General features: G+C 45.9%; 1 protein-coding gene across 1 annotated transcript in view; it reads right to left on the bottom strand.

Annotated features, from left to right (window-relative positions):
• Nucleotides 1-37: 37 nt before the first annotated feature.
• Nucleotides 38-16,875, bottom strand: part of LOC104279845 (aggrecan core protein-like) — a 26,563-nt gene continuing 9,725 nt past the window's right edge. The window contains 10 exon segments of the mRNA XM_009877278.1: nucleotides 38-239; nucleotides 1,729-1,911; nucleotides 2,496-2,640; nucleotides 2,973-3,055; nucleotides 3,531-3,689; nucleotides 6,362-6,475; nucleotides 15,212-16,068; nucleotides 16,129-16,210; nucleotides 16,259-16,578; nucleotides 16,639-16,875. The exon segment at nucleotides 16,639-16,875 is cut by the window's right edge and continues 24 nt beyond it. Of these exon segments, the coding sequence (XP_009875580.1) occupies nucleotides 151-239; nucleotides 1,729-1,911; nucleotides 2,496-2,640; nucleotides 2,973-3,055; nucleotides 3,531-3,689; nucleotides 6,362-6,475; nucleotides 15,212-16,068; nucleotides 16,129-16,210; nucleotides 16,259-16,578; nucleotides 16,639-16,875 (2,269 nt within the window). The 3' untranslated portion in view covers nucleotides 38-150.

Genomic DNA, 16,875 nt, shown 5'->3' with positions numbered 1-16,875 from the left:
ATACACAAAGGTGGGTTTGTCTTTAATATAGTTTTTTTTTTTCCTTACATGACAAAAAAGCAACAAGAAGAAGAAGAAATTGACTCTGTTAATATAAGTGTTCCGTTAAAAATCTCTCTTGCTTTCCCCCTCGGTCTCTCTCGCCCCGCTCTAATGGGTGGGTCTGTGCACGGCTCTGCCGCTGGGTCTCGACCGGCTCCTGGGGCTCCTCTTATATAGCCTGCGCTGGTAGTTGGAGGCTGTGGAAGAGGGAAGAGGAGAAGAAAAGGCACCTTGTTAGCAAGAGCTGGGACAGAGACGCTGCTTGTCCCGCGCTGGCTGCTCTGGCTCCCTGGAAAAACACGAGCGTAGCACTGCCCGGTGGGTGGCTGTGTGTGCCCTGGCGCCAGCCTGCCTGCCCGTGCACAACTTGTCCTTCTCTCATCCCCACAGATGGGGTTTGCTTCACCCCATGGGGGAAGATACCTGTTGGCAGCCTGGGCAGGAGCATCTTCTCCATGGATGCTTGTCCCACCCCTTCCCTGGGCCAAGCCAGGAGGGCAGCTTTGCTAACTGGGTGGGTTTGGGGACCGCTTCCCTGCTCCTCTTGCCCGCTGCCCTGCCAGTCCCTCTCTGATCCTCTGGGAAATATCTGTCAGCAGTGGGATGTGCTCGGGGTGCAGGAGGGGAAACGGCTCCATCTGTCTAGCAGGGACGAGGTTTCTGCCTGCTCTTTGCTGCCAGTCTCCCTGGAAGCTGGCACCGCTCCTGCGTGATAATTGCAGGAGGGTTTTGATGGAAGCGGGCAAAGCTGGTTGGGAACAGCCTAGGTCTCCTGATTGCTGGCAGTTCATGCTAGGAGCAGCCTGGCGCTCTCCTGGTCCACAGCAGAGCCAAGGGAACCAGCACCTCTGTCTACATCACGAGACAGCCCTTGGACACCTCCTCCATCCCTCCTCCTTCCATCTCCTCCCTGGGGCGGAGGTTTGTCCCTTGAGCTCGTATCAACTTTCCCTGGCTGCGGGACCATTGCTTTAGCTGGAATTGCCCAGCTGGACCAGAACCTGGCAAGGAGGCCACTGGACAGATGTGATTTGGCCGAGGCCAACAGAATTATTGGGAAGCTGCAGGCGAGCAGGGATGGGACAGGGGTGTGGGCAGGCCTGGGAGTGGGCTGGGACACCAGTGGGAGAGGGCTGGCTGTTGTCAGCTGGGGGCTTGGCAGGAGAAGGGTCAAGAGCCCAGCCCTGTCCCTTGGCTTAGCTCTGCTGTGGGGCTCCTGTCTGCTCCCAGGGCAGGGAGATTCTGGGGAAAGGCTAAGGAGAATGACAGCTGCCCTCTCCTATTCTCTTTGCTGATGCAGGTGGTGCCAAAACTCACCCTTTCAGAAGCCGTTTCTTTTTCTTTCCTCTTGTTTAATAGCCTGGGCCCTTGGTAAGCTCTTTATTGCCTTTTCCCGGTTTTGGAACTGCCCTTACCATGCCTAGGTGGAGGAACCTCCAGAACAGGAATTGTGAAGGCTACTCCTCCAGCCAGTCCCCGTGGTCCACACCTGCCCAGAAGACACCATCTCCCATGGCCCCATGATGAGAGAACTTTCAACAAGTCAAGGGGACCATAATGTCTCCTTCTGCCTGGCTTGGAGCTAACCTGCACCCTACAACAATGCTCCCCCTCATTCCTAGCTCCTTCTCTTAGCTGCAGAGATGCATCAGCCCTGACTCAAAAGGTTAGGGGGCCAAGACTTACGGTTTATGCAGGATATCCGCGGTTCCTCCCACTGCCCATTGGGCTGGCACCGAATTGTGGGCACGTGGCGCTGGATGTAGCCTTGGTTGCACTGGTACCGCACCAAGGAGTTTATTTCGTAACGGTCCTTCTTCCGACCGAAGGTCTTGGCGTTCTCCACCACGGGGGGATCTCTGCAGGCCACTGCGGGACATGGGAAGAGATATGGAGAGCTTGAGGAGACCTGCCTGGCTGAGTGGGCAGCTCATAGGCCAGCAGCTCCTGCCTGCCTGGTGCAGGCTGAGCATACACAACCTCATCTCTTCTGCAGGTAAACTCTTAAATCCCTTTGAGATTGCCTCTGTCCACAAAATTCGTGGGCAGTGGGATATGGGAAAACTGTGACCGGCCTTGAAATTCAGCAACAGTCTGCCTCAGGGCTCCATTCCTGCCTCCAAGAGAGGCAGCGAGAGCTGAGCATCCCAAGAGCTGCTTGCATCTGTGGGAGGGCATGGAGCTGGTGTGGGGGAGCGATGATGCAGCCAGGGTATAGCTCTGCCTGGGGACATGAAATCCTGACCTTGGTGGCTCATCTTCCTTGCTTTCAAACCCTCAGAAACCTTTTTCCTGGAGCATTAGCCAACTTCTACTGCTAATTCCTTTCACCTCTTTGACCACTCTTTACAGTGACAAAGCACATGTTCATCATGAGCACTGGAGTCTTCACTCGAGCCCCACATCCAGTGCCTAAGCCCCCTCTCCTTGCCAGTGTGGTGCAAGATGCTCACCTGTTCCTTTCTTGCAGGTGAAAGGGAGGTGATAGTTGCAGGGAACATCGTTCCATTCGCCTTGCTCGTGCCAGATCATCACAACACAGTCCTCACCCGCCGCAAAGAAATTGTCGGGTTGATTGGGCCGCCAGTTCTCGAATTGCTGCCAAGAGAGGAAAACCCTTCACCTGAGGTTGAGACCTTCTACTCTCTCCTTCATCCTTGCTGCTGCCTTGCCCATGCGTCTCACCAGCAGAGACCAAGGGTTGTCAGCACTGCTGTAACAGTGGTTATTTCTGTTGTGACAAGGAGCTTAGCAGACCAGCTTTACTAGAGGCTTCAGAAAACCATGAACGCCACAAAGCTTAGGGTTGCCTCTACTCAATGCCCAACGCAGCCACTTAGCATGTAACTCATGAGGTTCTTTCTAACCAAGGGGAACCTCCCTGCCCACTGAAAGCTGTCGTCTGACCGTGTCATGGGCTGCAGCCTCACCAGAGAATGCCCATCGGACCAGCGAAAGTCGTTCTCCACAGCTCTGTCACTGAGACCAATCCACTGGTAGTCCTGTGCATGGCCTGGAAGAACCAGAGAGGGAGATAAGAGTGGGTCATAGTGCCTCTACACGTGGTTAAAAGTGTTTCTTTGCTATCTCAACTGTCTCTGGCCCTGGAGACTCTGGGACATTTGGCTCCTTCCCAGCCACTGTCCCCTGATGTCCTGTTTTCCCCCACATCACGCTTATCCATCTCCCTCCCCACTTAGCATGCCATGAGCATGGATCCACCTGTGTTGATGTGGGTCACTCTGCTTGTTGCATCAAGTGAACAAGCCACATCAGTAATGTGGTAAAAGGGAAGACAAGACAAGGCAAAAAAGGATCTTCTTTGGAATGGTTCTTCTTCTCCCATGCAAGGGTGAGGCCTCATAAGGAAGTGTTCGACATCAGCAGGAGAAATTGTGGGTTTTATGTAATTTTGAATAAATCTGCCTATAGACTCACAGTCCAATGGATGAACCCCTGCCCAGTCTCAGACTGCCCTCAGCACTCACTGTTCACAAATTCTTGCTCCTCTGGGGTGATGATACTGCTCAGGTGGGCTTGATGTTGTCGGCATTTGGACTCCGCATCCATCCAAGTCTCCCTCTCTTCAAAGTGCCTGTAGCAGTGGCCCTGGAACTTGGTCCAGCCTTCCTCACAGTTTTCCAGGTCTGAAAGACACAAAGGAGGGATGAAAAGGAGTTGGTGCATGGGTCTGGAAGCCTTCCAACTCACCTCTTAGCAGCTCATGCTCTCTTGGCACAAGACAACACACGGTGGCTTCCACTGAAAAACAAACCCTGACTCCCTGACACATGAGAAATGCCAGGGAAAATTATCAAAAGGCATCCAAGACACACACACAGAGGGAAGCCTGTGTTGAAGACCCCATGTTTGCAGTAAAACTTGACTGATATAAACTTATCCCAGAGCAACTCAATCCCTGTGCGATATTCCTGGACTGTTTTTATGGAACTGTTCCTGGATTGTTTTTGTCCAAGCAAGAACCCTACTCTTCTCACTTATGCTGGCCTGCAGAGATTTTTGTTGGAAAGAAGCTCCAAAACCTGAATCCAGATGCCCAGAACAACATGTATGTGTTGAAAAATAGGGAAGGAGACCCCAGGTTTGAGTTGTTGCGTTGCTTGGTGTGGCTCTGGGACTGTGGGGGAGAAGCAAGGTCACCAAAGTGGCAGACAAGAAATGGAGGAAGGAACTTACCATCGTGGAGAGAGAAAATAAAACCTCAAGGGAAAAGCTTGGAAGCTGCTAGAGAAGTAGAAAACTTTCTAAACTTTTCCATCTTTTACCATCTGAGAAACACTGAAGAGTTTAACCCGTTAACCAAAAAAACATAAAACCACAGGTGAGAGAGAGCTGAGGCAAGTGGAGAAACTACCAGAAATGTCCTTCAGCAGCTCCCATGTTATGCAACACCACATATCTCCTCCATACAACCAAAGGAAACAGAAAATGCAATGTCTTTAATCTCAGCCTTCCAGATGCCTGATCTACCATCCTTTCTCAGGCACTTGCTGCTCTTGGGGTGGTGGGTTTTCATGAGTCCTCATGCCTCTCTCCCTTTCCAGTAAGGTTTTCTGTACTCAGTTTCTTTCTTCTTTGTTAAATTTGGTAGGTCAAAGCACTTGTCACCTTCAATCACACTAATTCTTCCTAATTGACCCTTCTGGTTTTCCTCCAGCTAGAGTCTGCAGATGCTTTGTAGGTGTTGGAAGGGTTGGTAGATAGTTGAGGCATTAAAAACATTTTTTGCCTTCTTTGACAGATCAGAAAGATTATCTGGAAGTAGCTGAAGCTCTAAAGATTCTTGGTCTCTGCAGGCAGATCATTTGCACAAAGTGAGCAGAGAATACACTGTCTTTTGAGATCTAGGATGTTTTTCCAGCAGCTTGAATTTGACTCATTGTCATCACAGCCTGAGGACGGGACAGCACATAGCACAGAACCTCAGCAGGACATTTCCTAGGTTTTCCTGCATATCTGTTACTTATGGGGAAATATGACAGCAATTATCCTGGAAAAGAATAGTGAAAATCTTGTTCCTCGGTAGGGACCCTGACGGGGTGACAGTAAGAACTGACTGTGTGCACGTGTGGCAGAGGTCACCTATGGTGTCCTGGTGAACCTGGATGGTCTGCCTCATGGAAATAATGAAGATTTACATAACCCACAGAATTCAGGGCACTGGCTTCCTCTTGCATCTCCCAAGCTATAGCCCCCAGGTATCATGGGCTCATAAATCAGAGAAGAGAGGAAATGAAGTCTGGCTTGGACCAAACAAGATTGTAAGCAGATGCAGAGTAGAAAGGCTCTTGCTGGATTACAGGGATCTTCAAAGCAGGCAGCAGAGACAGGTTGCGTTAGGAAAGCGATGTTATAGTAGCACAATTCCTGCCCAGACAGGTCAATGATCCTGAGCCGCCTTCTTGTGGTCTGCTCTATATGTTCATATTGGAAGCAGAAAGAGATGCAGATGAAGAAGAGGAGAAAATCCAATATATATTATCATTACTCATGCCAAGGTGAAAGGACACTGCAACCTTATTTCTTGTCTGTTTGACCAAGGTAGGAAAGCTTCTTCTTCGCCAAGCTGATAAAGGTTTGGACTTAAATCAGCCTTAAGAAAAAAATCACAATTTTTTTGTTTCTTTCTAGAAACAAAAAGAAGCATTAGCGCAGGTCAGAGTATATAATTTTGATGGAAAAATAGGTCACTTCATGTTTTCTCAACTGCTGATTTTGACACAAGAAGCCATGTTGAAGATATGACAAAAATGTCAGGCTGTGTCAAATTGGTGTTGATCTCTGAGGTGAATGAGGCTTCTCTCAGCTGCATCTTCACAGAGAGAAACACAATAATATTTTGTGGCTCAGCTGAAGCATCTTTCCATGAAATTCCAGTCTAGCAGACAAAGTTTGCCTGAGGTGGTGCACTCAGTTGTTTCCCTACTGTTACAGATGAACCTTGAACATACACAAGACCCTTGACCCAAAGAGAGAGTGACTTCTATGACCAACACGGTTATGATCTGAATGGACCTTCACTAGAGATACTTAAAAAAGAGAAGGCTGAAGGAGACACCCAAAGCTTCTTCTTAGGAATCCTAGAGGACACGGTGCTGTGTTGAACAGAATAATCAAAATATATAAGCAAAAGTCTCAAAGCTTTTCCCTGGTGTATTTTAAGCTGCTGTTAGAGGTTAGCTTACTGAGATCAGGGCAAAGCTGATGGGAGCACTTGGGATCAGCTTTTTTGGGGGAGAGGGTGGGAACAAGGTCGTGCAGCAGTTAGTAAGATTAGCTGAAGCCAGGGAGGCCGTACCGATCTCACACAGGTCCCCTCCGTAGCTGGGAAGGCATAAGCATTTGAAAGAGTCGATGCCATCAACGCAGGTAGCTCCATTCAGACAGGGGCTTGAGTGGCACTCATCAGTGTCTGCAAGAAATCAAGGGCTTCCATTAGGGCTCTGGGCAGACAACTCCATCAGTGGGAGAACTTCTTTCCTTTCTTGTTTAGGAGGGAATTTCACTTGTTTTGGGGGAACTTGGGAGTTGCTAGGGTCTTATTTCAAAACATACTGCCACTGTGGCTGCTGGAAGAATGAAGGCAAGGGACCCAACCCACCCTTCAAGGAAGACATTGTTTTTCTGTCACTTGATGGTTTAACACCACTCTGAAGATATCAGTAGAAGCTCAGATGTATCCAACATAGAGCACTCAGTGTCTTTGACAGCTGTGGTAACTCTTCCTTGTCCACTATCTCTGCCTGATGCATCAAATATGCAAAGTTGTGTCTGTATCTCCATAGGCCATAGGTCTACAAGGAAGAATGTGGAATTCTTTTAAGTTATGGAAACATCCTGAAAAAGATCTCTGTTTCCTTATTGACCTTCCTGGTCAACAGTGACCACTACTAGTTTCTTCCTAACCATAATTTAGATGAAGTTGTGGGGCAAGAAATCTCTTATCGGTGAAGATGAAGAAGGTGCAGAGAAGAAAAGAAGTGAGTTCAAAGTTGGTTCAGAGAGTTTCAACTTTTTCCCTTTGAGGACCTTAGGCCTAGCTATGGATGCCTCTTCCTTGGTGAAGAATACTGGAGTGCAGCGCTATTTTCTCCAGACCTATCCTCACTATGCATTCTCTTGCTTGTGATGGGGCTGGAAGATACTGGAACATCTTTTCCAGCTGTGGATTCCATCTTGGTATAGGAAACTACTCTTAGTTTCCCATTGAGATAGGGCAACACAAGATCCTTTTTGCTTTTCTGGAGGTGAAAAGAGAACTTGCTATGGGAAGAATTTGGCCTCCAACTCTACAATGTTTCTTGACTTGCTAATTAGCACAAGTCTGGGTAGTAAATGCGACCATTTGGTGGCACTTCTATGCCCTGTCATCTTGAAGCAGAAGGAAGGAAGCATAGATGCTCTGAAAAAAGGCTACAAATAGCAAATTCATATCTATATAATGTAAAATCTAGCTTGTGCTGGAAGTAAAAGTTCTTCTCCCGATATCTCTCCAGGCTGAGCTTTAGTCCTACTTACTGAGCTCTGGAATCTGCAGAAGAGTCATTCAGAATGGCAAGATTGAAGAGATGTTCAACAAGGAGGAAGACTAAGGAAGAAAGTGGGAGAACATCCACACAGGTTAGGTTAAATGATGACTGATGTGAGACATTTCTCTCCTTCACACTTGGAAGAAATGTTATCCTCTAGGATTGCTGACTTACACTCCGTGCTTTTCTTGTAGAGGAGAGGGGTTAGTGAGGAAACATTCCAAGATGATAAACATGCTGGCTATGGAAATACCAGAGCAAAGCAGCGACTCCCTGAGGTCTGTGTTAATCTTCTGACTGGGGGATATTTGGTTGAACACTGTCTCCCTGCAGAACTGTGGCCCGGGTGCTCACTGTTCCCAGACACAGGAGAGCAGATGTGTGTTGTATGCCATGGGACTGACTAGTCACTCAGTGCCCAAGGTCTGATATGTCATCTAAAAGCTGGCATGTCCTGTAACATGCCTAAGTGACGGAGAAAATTCTTTCTGATGGTAAATCTGTGCTTTGGAGCATGAAGATTGTCATCTTTCTTCTATCTGTATCTGTGTGAGCACTGCAACTATTCCTCAGATGGCTGATGAACCACTTACTCCAGTTTTTCAGTTCTTCTCTAACAGAAGGAATTTTTTCCTCTGGATTACCCTTCCAAACATTCACAAAAGCTTTCCGGATTTTTTTGTTTGCTGCAACATGAAGAGAATTCCTGTTTCCATGACACTAATAAATACTTTGAGACTTCCCAGGACAAAATGGCTTAGTAGAAGAGAGGAGCTGAACTTGGCCGATTATTGCTCAACAGTCACACCTGAGGTTCCTAGAAGACAGCATAAAGGAAAATGAGGAATCCTGAGAGATGATTACAACTCTTGAGGCCCCTTGGGCTTCCCAACAGCAGTGGCAGCAGAAGTTCATGTTGATTCCAGTGGGCTCCAACTGAATAAGTAAGGGAAGGCTCTCCTTTGTCTGGTTGGCTCCATGAAGAGGAAAGCACATCGCAGAAGTGGGAACAAAGCACATACAAGATCTAAGCAGAAAGTTTAGCAAGGAGTAATAAGCCTTCAGCTGTCTTTGGCCACGTGGACTAAAACTTGATATGTCCAAGATCTCTTCCGAGATGCAGGAGACCTGCTGTGAGTTGCCATCCCTGGTTTTGGAGGAGGAGGGAGCAGGAACACATGTGCACAGTCATTGCCACAAATTTCCGGCTGGAAAATTACACTGGAACAGAATTTGCTTTTACAGATAGCGTATATAATATGATTGCACATATTAAATATGCTGTAAACTCAAAACTCCACATAAAATATGTATGTTATATATCTCCCCATACATATACATACATATTTTTATATATGACATGTACAGAAAGGGCACTTTCTGTACTTGTAGCTAGTGTTGGAAAAACAGACAACAAATACAAGTGAGACAGACAGATTTTCTTCCCAGAAGCATGCTGCAAATGGCTGGAGAGAAGATGTTTTAAGCACATGATGGTCAGAAATACCATATTCCCCATTCGGCTGGGCTGTTGGGGCAGTGACACTGTCTCCATCTGGATGAAGAATTGCCTCACCAGGCTGATACCAGGAAATTCAATCATATCTGCCGGGTTGGAGGAAGCATTGCTGATTCTGGTCCTCCCAGAAAATCTGGGTCCTGGAGGTCTTTAAAAAGAATTCTAAATGGTAAAGTTTACAGCAGCGTTGTCTCTGGAAATCTTGGCAAGTTCATTTTTGGGTGTTTCTAAGATATTGCGTTGAAGCCACACCATTTACAAGAGGTGAGAACTCGAGTAAGAAAGAAAAATAAATTCCATTTATCTCACAATGCTTGACTATTTTCTTCATAACCTTTTACATACCATAAGTGTGCCCACTTCCACAGAGTGTAGAGCTAGGTGAGGTTAGTAAATCACTGCACACCTCAGCTGAAAAGCCCTTGGGTGGCCAGCCCTGCTCAGCAGCGGCTGCCAGGCACCCCAGCACACAGGGATCTTGCACAGAACACCAGCTCTTCATCTGCTTGGGTGAGCAGTCTCTCAAAAAGTCATCTCTGCTTTGAGATGCAGCTCAAGTGCTTATCAACTGACAAGGAGACAAGACTACTGCTATTATTACCCAGCGCTAACGGAGGACAAGTGATGCGGTGTGGAATGCAGAACAGAGGCAGCCCTTGCCTTCAAGAGCTTCAGCTCTAAAACAAGGATGGGAGAAAATGCCAAGAATAGGAAATGCATTTAGAACATATTATTAACTCACTTCTTCAGGATAATGCAAAATTAGCAGCTTTTTAGAAGATGATTTGTACTGCAGTTAATATCCCCCAGAAGTTGCAAAAGATTATTCAAATTATTGTCATAATAGTTTCTATTTTTTGCTACTGACAGGACCCAAGGTCTAACTTCTATTTTTATTTTTATCTTAAAAATCAAACAATTAAAACAAAATATCCAATGTAAACAGGGTTTTGCATCTGGAAGCTGTAGACTGTTGGCTGGACAAAGCAAGCAGAGTTACATAGCTACAATGTAAACTTTGAATTTGTTTCATCATTTTCTTCCTATGATTTCTTTTACATTTCCAGATACATGCTATATTTAGTCAGAACTATTTTCTTCTGGTGCAACTAAATACAACATAACTATTCTCCTAGCACCTTTGAAAACAGCCTGCTGTACTAGATCATAGAAATTGGAAAGAGAAATCCTTTAGAAATGAAAGAGAAATTGGTGCTGGTTTTGCTCAGAAGGCAAATGGCATGCAAAAGTGAGCATGCAGCGTCAGTGGTGAGAGGGAAATGCTTTTAAAATCATTCACCCCCAGCTAAGAAGACAATACTAGAAACAGTGCTAACACTTTTTAAAACAATGCAGTCTGTGTGCTTCTCTCAATGGCAGCCTGTGTGGAAGATGAGCAAGAATACTTGTTAAAAGAAGGTCAGCTTTCTGCTTAAAGCATCCATGAAGAAGAAACAGCTTGTGAACAGAGAGGATGCTATCACCCAAACCCAGGACAAACTGCATAGTTTTCCTGAAGCTGTGAGTAACCCATTTAGAAATACTCGGATTTAAACTCCTGGTTTTGTTCTGTAGAGAGGAAAAGGCAAGACAGAAAGGCAAAGCATTTTCAGGATCTCCATCAGTCCCTGTTCTGCCCTTCACCCATTCTTTGTAGGCTCCCTTGCGCAATTATTCAAACAGGGGCTCAGAGACCAGCTAGATAATTATCTTCTAGAGACTGAGGAAAAAAAATAATCCAGGTACAAATTAAATTTGCTTTTCAGAAACTCCTGGAAAGTTTGAAGTGCTGATCTGATAGCTCAGTGAAGAAAAACACTGGAGCAATTGTAGGGCAACTCCTAAAAGAAGAGAATAGGAGGAGTCGGGGAAAGCAGTTCTTTCACATTTTAAGTAAAACGCTAGCATCAAACACCTCATAGCCAGCTAGTGACTTACGATGAGCAATTAAGTCATTAAAATAATTAACTACCATAATGAAACTAAAGCCTCCATTCAGCAGAAGGAGCAGGTATGGTTACAGCCTTTAAAAGCTATATTTGTCTCGAGAACGGCAAGTTTCCAGAAGAAACTGTTGATCTGCTGGGACATTTGATTTGTCCAACAGCCTCATGGAAGGAGAGCTCAGGAAATACAGACATATCTGCCTCCAAAATATTATGTGTAGAGGTAAACTGACATGTATATAACATTAGTCCAGGACTGTAGGTTGACTCTTCAGAGAAAAGTATTAATCTAGTAAACTTTTGCTGTGAAATAGACAGTACGCCCAGGAGAGATCAAATCATTTGGTCAGCCACAAATGGTCTGTGCTTTTGCTTGTTTTTTGGCCAGGATTGGTACCTCCATCTCCTTGAGAGCATACTCTGCATTCCACACTAGATGAAACTTTATGGATCAGCTGAATGTTTTCTAGACTTTTTTCTTCTGGGTTGATCTCCTCTGGACTGAGAAAACTCCATCCCTTGGAATTCTGGGGCATGAAGAATGAGGAGGGCCCATCAAGACCTTTCCTTATTTGGATTTTAACCTTCAGCTCTGTCAGGGCAATAAGCAGCAGACTTCATGAACTTGTTTCACCAGAGACAAGCAAAATTTAACATAAGCAACTGCCATTTCAGCACATTTCTCTTTTATTCCCCCAAGTTTTTAAGTCACTGACTGGTCAGAGTGCTCCAAACCACAGCCTTTCACTGAAGCGCCAGCGTGCTTTTTTCAGCTAATAATTATTTGTCTTCAAATGTTACCAGAAGCAAAAAGACCCACTGAGTTGGCAAAACTCTGGATGAAGAAGCCAAGCCTATGGACAATTCTTCAAGCTTGTGGTGTTCTTGTCCTTGAGGAGGATTCAAACTGCTGACTAAAGACATGTGCATGCGCAGCCTTCAATTTGGTTAAATATTAAAAAATACTGGCACTCCAAGCGTTAAACTTCAGTCTTCTTGTGCTTCTGGCTCTGAGATTTAGAGACAAGTAGAGGCTGCAGCAGAGCACAAAAATGTAATTCTTAAATCATCCCACTAAAAAGGCTGCTGGATCAATGACAGGACAAGAGGGCAACAGCTTCATGCCTTCTCACTCTGACCTCCTTTTCTAAGCTGACCCAGCTTCACCCATGCTTTAAGGTTAGTCAAAATTAATTGTGCTTAATGGGCATCCATTACAGTCTACAATCTCTGAGCATCAGACAAGGCACAGATATCAGAACTGATCCTTTTGCAAGAGACAAATTTCAAGACTGGGAAGCTTCAGGTAAAAAGGCAGCCACGACATGGGAAACAGCATCTGAGGTTCCAGCCTGCGGCTCTTTGGCTCTTCCTTGCAGGCTTTCCATGTTCACAACCCTCAGAGCGCTGTGAAGGGTAACGACCCAAAAAAGGAAATCTGTGATTATTTTCCTTTTTCCTTTTTTTTTTTTTTTTTTTTTTTGTCATCACTTTGCTCTAATTCTCTGGAAGAAGTTCTCCTTGTTGCAGCGATGTTGCAAGTCCTGACCAGGACTGCATTTAACCTTGTAGGGACAAAGAAGGTCACCAATAAAAAGAGAAGCTTTACCCTGCAATATCTTCCCTGGTGGGAGCACCAGCCACACAGCTGTACTTAAGCCCACCTCTGGTTTATCAAATCTACAATTAAACTTCATGCAGTCGTCTCTTACCTCTCTCTGTCAACTGCTAAGAAACCCCAGCTGCTACATTGTCATCTCTGTGACTTACAAATACACAACAAGTTCCAATTTCAGAACATTTTTCAAGCTTCTTCACACATGAGCTGCCGAACACATGGTTTCCTTTCAAAATGCTTTACAAGAACGTTGGCTAACAAATGCTCCCAAGAATCTGGCAATCGCCTCATGAGTAATTTATAAAAAGAAAAAGCTGTGAAATAAAACTATACTTTTGGGCCAATATATTTTTTTTTTTCCTGAGCCTCACTGGCTAGTTTCCTTCCTTCCTTCCCCTCAACTCTGCCTTTGCTGGTTTGTTTTTGTCTCTGGGCATGGACATGGCAATGGGCATGGCCCATTAGGTGTGCAAGGAGGGATTTTTCGGTGTGTAACCCCTGCAGCACCCTGCCAAGTCCCAGATGCCATGCCAGGCTGGACCAGTGCTGTGGGAACGACCCCGCAGACTTGTCCTCGCCCCCTCTTGCAGCATCTGCTGTGCAGCTGCTCAGCAGAGACAGACAGGACCTCAAATGTGTCACGAGCAGGACTGAACAAAGGTTTGTGATTACCTGTTTTCTCAGAGGGACAGAAGTGACACAGAGGGAAGGGCAGTGACTCATTCAAAACACTTTGGGGATGGAAATGATGTTAGGAGCCAGGCTGAGCTTCACAAAAGCCCTGCACTTACAGACCCTTACTGAGTCCAGAGCTAACCTGTGCTGAATGGTGTAAATTAACCAAAAAGCAGCAGTTCAGGAGGTAACACAGGAAGGGAGTGGAATTAATATTACTCTTGTTAGCAGGAACTGAGCAAATCTCTTTGCATATACATTTTATACCACACTTAAGCAGCATGTCCTACGTGAACTTGTGGCCCATTGCGAACTGAGCGTATGTAGGACCTTCACTGACAGTTTTCAAACGGTGCCAGTCCCCAGGAGCTTGCTCCTGATTGCAGCAAAGTGAAATCAAGCTGCGGCCAGGGATGTCACGGGACATCTTGTGTTACCAGGACTGGGCTCCTCCCTTGGCCAAGAAGCAACCACCAGCAAGCGCAACAAAGTCCCATCTCATTTTCTCCTCTTTGCAGTATCCTAACACCTCCACAGAACATAAGCACTCCTCGGGGGAAGCTCGTCAGAAAACTAGCAAAGTGCTTTCACCATAAATGGTTACTCAGATTTAAATATTGAGCCTGTTTGTACTTGACAGCAAGGGATCCTACAAAAGACAGAGGATTAAAACACCAAAAAAGGGCCTAGGTGCAAGGAAGGACATTTATCAGTGGGGTTGACAAAAGGTGAGGATGCTGTGAGCATTCTCTCACACATGTAGCCCATTCTATCTGCAGAGAGCAGTGTAAGACACAGATGAGAGGGCAGCCATCCTCTGTGCCAAAGGGATCAGAGCAGTTTGCCTGAAGCAAACATTGCACTTGGCACAGATGATGTTGAGACAGAGAATTTTGTCCCCAACTGGTTTGCTTTGCCTCTTACCCCTCGGCACTGCAAAGCTGCTGATGGCCAGCCTCCCACTCTGGTACAAGAGCTACACAGCACTTGGGGATACAGGCAGCAAGTCAACACATCACAGAAAAAAAAGAAACAAAACAGGACAGAGACTTAGAGCCCGTCTTATCCAACTTCTCAGCTGCATCTACTAACCAGGGTGGAAGTCCCTGGTGGGTGGAGCTGTCTTTTGTTCTTGTTTCCACATGAGAAGAAAAAAATGTTGTTTTCTCTAAATTATAGCAACGGCTTAGAACAAGTTCAAAGGGGGCGTGAATGCTCTAGCGAGTTCCCCAACTATATCACACCCAGGGACCTGTTCATAGCAGCTCTCCATGACCGTTCGCAGAACACTCTTTTTTGAGCCCCCACAGAAGAGAGACCTCACCTACATCTCAGTGATGACCTGGGTACCCTGGCAGATCCAAGCAGAAGATGCCTCCATCATGTTCCTGACAGGTGCCAACTCCACCAGGCTGCTCATCATGGCTGGGATGCAGCCATGTCCATCAGGAGCAGCAATTCAGAGGAGCAACTGATGCCTACACTGCTGTGTGTGGCAGGGAAGGCCAGATCTGCACGTCCTGGCACTTCCCTTGAATTGGTCCTCTGCTGCTCTCCCCAGGGGCAGGTAATTGCCGTGGGCAGGCAGGAGGGAGGTCCTGGAGGCTTCTGGGGATGCTGGATAGTTGTGTTACCTGCCCAAGCACAGACTGTCATTTACTAAGACAGAAGCTGTTGAACATGACCTCTGAAAAAACCCACTTTCATGGCTTCCCACCACAATAAAGTTCTGCTCAAGTTTGCTTCCATGTTAACGTTCTTTGCTGTAAAAGAAGCAAAAAAAAATGACAGCTCTGCCTCCTCCCTTCCTCCCTCCCCTTCTAAAACACGTTCCTTTCCATACAAGAAGACGACATGATACCTTCTGTAGTGGGTCCTAATGCGTCTATTGCTTCTTGTGACACTTGAGGCAGGGCAGCAGTAGCAGTGGCCAGCAGATGTGGGTTGTCTAGAACAACAGCTGTCTCCATCTCCTGTCCTGACACAGCGGGAGGAGAGGGCTCTATTTCGAGCTGAGCCTCTTCAGGGTTCCTAGGTCCCTGCATTGGTTCAACATCTGGAGCACTGGTACTAATTAGAGTGTCTGGGACAGAGGTTTCCCCTGAAATGCCTGCGACTGAGTGTGTCACAGCTCCAGATGTTGCGTCAGGAATGTTCTTCTCCTGGGGAGCACCAGAGGGCTCACCGCTGGCCAAAGATGTGGCAGCTGTTTCGATGTTAGCAGCAGGCAATGTGGATGCTTCTCTGCTGGTTTCGTGGGTTGTGGATATTTCTATGCTAGTCTCAGGAAACGCAAATGTTTCACCCTGGGCTTCTTGACTTGTGGATGTTTCTATTCTAATTTCAGAAAATGCAGAGGTTTCTCCACTTACTTCCTGAACTGTGGATGTTTCTATGCTAATTTCAGGATAGGCAGATGTTTCACCCCTGGCTTCATGATTTGTTGAAGTTTCTATGCTAATCTCAGGGAATACAGATGTTTCCCCACTGATTTCATGGACTGTAGAAGTTTCTATGCTAATCTCAGGGAATACGGATGTTTCACCCTGGGCTTCTTGACTTGTGGATGCTTCTATTCTAATTTCAGGATATGCAGAGGTTTCCCCACTGATTTCACGGACAGTTGAAGTTTCTATTCGAATTTCAGGAAAGGCAGAGGTTTCCCCACTGATTTCGTGGACCGTTGAAGTTTCTATGCTGATTTCGGGAAATGCAGACGTTTCTCCACTGGTTTCATGGACTGTTGATGTTTCTATGCTAATTTCAGGATAGCCAGATGTTTCACCCCGGGCTTCTTGACTTGTGGATGTTTCTATTCTAATTTCAGGAAATGCAGAACTTTCTCCACTGATTTCATGAACTGTGGATGTTTCTATGCTAATTTCAGGAACGGCAGATGTTTCTCCACTGGTTTCAGGGACTGTTGAAGTTTCTATGCTAATTTCTGGAAAGGCAGATGTTTCTCCACTGGTTTCATGGACTGTTGAAGTTTCTATGCTAATTTCAGGATAGCCAGATGTTTCACCCCGGGCTTCTTGACTTGTGAATGTTTCTATTCTAATTTCAGGAAATGCAGATGTTTCCCCACTGATGTCTTGACTTGTGGATGATTCTATTCTAATTTCAGGAAATGCAGATGTTTCCCCACTGATTTCTTGTATTGTGGATGTTTCTGCACTACTTTCAGAAAACGCAGAGGTTTCCCCACTTAATTCTTGAAATGTGGATGTTTCTATGACAATTTCAGGATAACCAGATGTTTCACCCCTGGCTTCTTGACTTGTTGATGTTTCTATGCTGAATTCAGGAAATGCAGATGTTTCACCACTGATTTCTTGAATTGTTGACGTTTCTATGCTAAATTCAGGAAAAGCAGATGTTTCCCCACTGATTTCTTGAATTGTCGATGTTTCTATACTAGTTTCAGGAAATGCAGATGTTTCACCACTGATTTCATAAGCTGTTGATGTTTCTGTACCACTTTCTGGCAATGCGGATGTTTCCCCACTTAGTTCACCAGATGCA

Source organism: Apaloderma vittatum, unplaced genomic scaffold, assembly GCF_000703405.1.
Source record: "Apaloderma vittatum isolate BGI_N311 unplaced genomic scaffold, ASM70340v1 scaffold20509, whole genome shotgun sequence".
In the NCBI taxonomy this organism is placed as follows: domain Eukaryota; kingdom Metazoa; phylum Chordata; class Aves; order Trogoniformes; family Trogonidae; genus Apaloderma; species Apaloderma vittatum.
This window is presented reverse-complemented; position numbering and strand designations above follow the sequence as displayed.